At 60.7% G+C, this 3,963-nt stretch overlaps 1 protein-coding gene across 1 annotated transcript in view; it reads left to right on the forward strand.

Annotated features, from left to right (window-relative positions):
- Positions 1-2,330: 2,330 nt before the first annotated feature.
- LOC108448624 (LIM homeobox transcription factor 1-alpha-like) overlaps positions 2,331-3,963 on the forward strand; it is a gene marked incomplete at its 5' end in the record, with an annotated part of 4,660 nt that continues 3,027 nt past the window's right edge. Inside the window, 3 exons of the mRNA XM_017742320.1 lie at positions 2,331-2,393; positions 3,731-3,808; positions 3,907-3,960. Of these exons, the coding sequence (XP_017597809.1) occupies positions 2,331-2,393; positions 3,731-3,808; positions 3,907-3,960 (195 nt within the window). The remainder of the gene's footprint in view (positions 2,394-3,730; positions 3,809-3,906; positions 3,961-3,963) is intronic.

Below are 3,963 nucleotides of genomic sequence, written 5' to 3' on the forward strand. Positions count from 1 at the left end.
AGGGGCAAGCGGAAGCTGAAACGGCCGAATCCCAAATGTTCGGGGGGTTCGGGGATGGTCCTGGTGGGAATTGGGGCCCAAAATCCCATCCTGATCCCCAAATCCCAAATGTTTGGGGGGTTTGGGTCCCGGTGGGAATTGGGGCCAAAATCCCATCCTGATCCCCAAATCCTGATCCCCAAATTCCAAATCCCAAATCTCTGGGGGGTTCAGGGATGGTCCTGGTGGGAATTGGGGCCAAAATCCCATCCTGATCCCCAAATTCCAAATGTTTGGGGGATTCAGGGATGGTCCCGGTGGGAATTGGGGCCAGAATCCCATCCTGATCCCCAAATCCCAAATCCCTGGGGGGGTTCAGGGATGGTCCTGGTGGGAATTGGGGCCCAAAATCCCATCCTGATCCCCAAATCCCAAATGTTTGGGGGGTTCGGGGATGGTCCCGGTGGGAATTGGGGGGCCAAAATCCCATCCTGATCCCCAAATCCCTGGGAATTCCGGAATGTTCCCAGTGGGAATAGGCCCTGATCCCCTCCCAACCCCATCCCAATCCCCAAATCCCAAATCTCGGGGGGGTTCGGGGATGATCGGGAATTGGGGCCAAAATCCCATCCTGAACCCCAAATCCCAAATGTCTGGGGGGGTTTGGGGATGGTCCTGGTGGGAATTGGGCCCCAAATCCCATCCTGATCCCCAAATCTCAAATCTCGGGGGGGTTCTGGAATGTTCCTGGTGGGAATTGGGGCCCCAGATCCCCTCCCGATCCCATCCCGATCCCATCCCGATCCCATCCTGATCCCATCCCGATCCCCTCCCGATCCCATCCCGATCCCATCCCGATCCCCTCCCGATCCCATCCCAATCCCCTCCCGATCCCATCCTGATCCCCTCCTGATCCCCTCCCGATCCCATCCTGATCCCCTCCTGATCCCCTCCCGATCCCATCCTGATCCCCTCCTGATCCCCTCCCGATCCCATCCTGATCCCCTCCTGATCCCCTCCCGATCCCATCCTGATCCCCTCCTGATCCCCTCCCGATCCCATCCTGATCCCCTCCTGATCCCCTCCCGATCCCATCCTGATCCCCTCCTGATCCCCTCCCGATCCCATCCTGATCCCCTCCTGATCCCCTCCCGATCCCATCCTGATCCCCTCCTGATCCCCTCCCGATCCCATCCTGATCCCCTCCTGATCCCCTCCCGATCCCATCCTGATCCCCTCCTGATCCCCTCCCGATCCCATCCTGATCCCCTCCTGATCCCCTCCCGATCCCATCCTGATCCCCTCCTGATCCCCTCCCGATCCCATCCTGATCCCCTCCTGATCCCCTCCCGATCCCATCCTGATCCCCTCCTGATCCCCTCCCGATCCCATCCTGATCCCCTCCTGATCCCCTCCCGATCCCATCCTGATCCCCTCCTGATCCCCTCCCGATCCCATCCTGATCCCCTCCTGATCCCCTCCCGATCCCATCCTGATCCCCTCCTGATCCCCTCCCGATCCCATCCTGATCCCCTCCTGATCCCCTCCCGATCCCATCCTGATCCCCTCCTGATCCCCTCCCGATCCCATCCTGATCCCCTCCTGATCCCCTCCCGATCCCATCCTGATCCCCTCCTGATCCCCTCCCGATCCCATCCTGATCCCCTCCTGATCCCCTCCCGATCCCATCCTGATCCCCTCCTGATCCCCTCCCGATCCCATCCTGATCCCCTCCTGATCCCCTCCCGATCCCATCCTGATCCCCTCCTGATCCCCTCCCGATCCCATCCTGATCCCCTCCTGATCCCCTCCCGATCCCATCCTGATCCCCTCCTGATCCCCTCCCGATCCCATCCTGATCCCCTCCTGATCCCCTCCCGATCCCATCCTGATCCCCTCCTGATCCCCTCCCGATCCCATCCTGATCCCCTCCTGATCCCCTCCCGATCCCATCCTGATCCCCTCCTGATCCCCTCCCGATCCCATCCTGATCCCCTCCTGATCCCCTCCCGATCCCATCCTGATCCCCTCCTGATCCCCTCCCGATCCCATCCTGATCCCCTCCTGATCCCCTCCCGATCCCATCCTGATCCCCTCCTGATCCCCTCCCGATCCCATCCTGATCCCCTCCTGATCCCCTCCCGATCCCATCCTGATCCCCTCCTGATCCCCTCCCGATCCCATCCTGATCCCCTCCTGATCCCCTCCCGATCCCATCCTGATCCCCTCCTGATCCCCTCCCGATCCCATCCTGATCCCCTCCTGATCCCCTCCCGATCCCATCCTGATCCCCTCCTGATCCCCTCCCGATCCCATCCTGATCCCCTCCTGATCCCCTCCCGATCCCATCTTATGGGAGCCAGCGCCGCGCCTTCAAAGCCTCCTTCGAGCTCTCCTCCAAACCCTGCCGCAAGGTGGAGAGCGGACGGGGCTATGGGATCGGGGGTATGGGATCGGGGTTATGGGATCAGCGTTATGGGGTTATGGGAGTATGGGATTGAGAACGGGGTTATGGGGGTTATGGGGTTATGGGGTTATGGGGTTATGGGATCAGGAACAGGCTTACAGGAGCGGGAATGGGAACAGGGTTATGGGAGCGGGAGCAGGGCTATGGGGTTACGGGGCTATGGGGTTATGGGATCGGGGTTACAGGAGCGGGAACGGGGTTATGGGTTTATGGGAGCAGGGTTATGGGATCGGGAATGGGCTTATGGGAGCAGGGATGGGGTTACAGGAGCGGGAACGGGGCTATGGGGTTATGGGAGCAGGGTTATGGGATAGGGAATGGGGGTATGGGATCGGGAACGGGGGTATGGGATCAGGAACGGGGTGATGGGTTTATGGGAGCAGGGTTATGGGATCGGGAATGGGGTTATGGGGTTATGGGAGCGGGAACAGGGTTATAGGAGCAGGAAAGGGGTTATGGGGTTATGGGAGCAGGTACGGGGTTATGGGATCGTGAACAGGGTTATGGGAGCAGGAGTGGGATCGGGGTTATGGGAGGGGGAACGGGGTTATGGGATCAGGATCGGGGTTATGGGAGGGGGAACGGGGTCATGGGATCAGGATCGGGGTTATGGGAGTGGGAACGGGGTCATGGGATCAGGATCACGGGAGCAGGATCGGGATCAGGGTTATGGGATCGGGATCAGGATCGGGGTTATGGGAGTGGGTTATGGGATCGGGGTTACGGGATCGGGGTTACGGGATCAGGAGTGGGGTTACGGCATCGGGATGCGGTTACAGGATCGGGATGGGGTTACAGGATCGGGATGGGGTTACGGGATCGGGATGGGGTTCTGGGATCGGGATGGGGTTACGGGATCAGGATGGGGTTACAGGATTGGGATGGGGTTCTGGGATCGGGATGGGGTTACGGGATCGGGATGGGGTTACAGGATTGGGATGGGGTTCTGGGATCGGGATCGGGAGCAGGATGGGGTTCTGGGATGGGATTCTGGGATGGGGTTCTGGGGTGGGATTCTGGTTTTGGGATCAGGATTGGAATTCCGGGATGGGATTGTGGGATGAGAATCCATCCCCATTCCCAATGCACCATCCCTCCATCCCGGATCCGTCCCCATTCCCGGTGTCCGATCCCAATCCCAACCCCTCCCTCCCAAATCCCAGCGCGCCCAGGCCGGGATCCTTCCCTTTGGGGCCGGAATTCCGAGGGATTTTTCCAGCTCCGTCCCCATTCCCAGTTCCCCAATGGTCCCTTTGGGGCCGGAATTCCGAGGGATTTTTCCAGGTGCGGGAGACGCTGGCGGCCGAGACGGGGCTGACGGTGCGGGTGGTGCAGGTGTGGTTCCAGAACCAACGAGCCAAGGTGGGAGCCGGAATTCCGGCCGGAATTCTGGGATAGGGAAAGCCCCAGAGAGGCTTTTCCGGAGAGCAGGATCGGTGGGAATTCCGGGCTTTTCCCAGATGAAGAAGATCGCCCGGAGGCAGCAGCAGCAGCACGCAGCAGCCGCGCGGGGAGCG

This window comes from Corvus brachyrhynchos, unplaced genomic scaffold (assembly GCF_000691975.1).
Source record: "Corvus brachyrhynchos isolate BGI_N302 unplaced genomic scaffold, ASM69197v1 scaffold248, whole genome shotgun sequence".
Lineage (NCBI taxonomy): Eukaryota > Metazoa > Chordata > Aves > Passeriformes > Corvidae > Corvus > Corvus brachyrhynchos.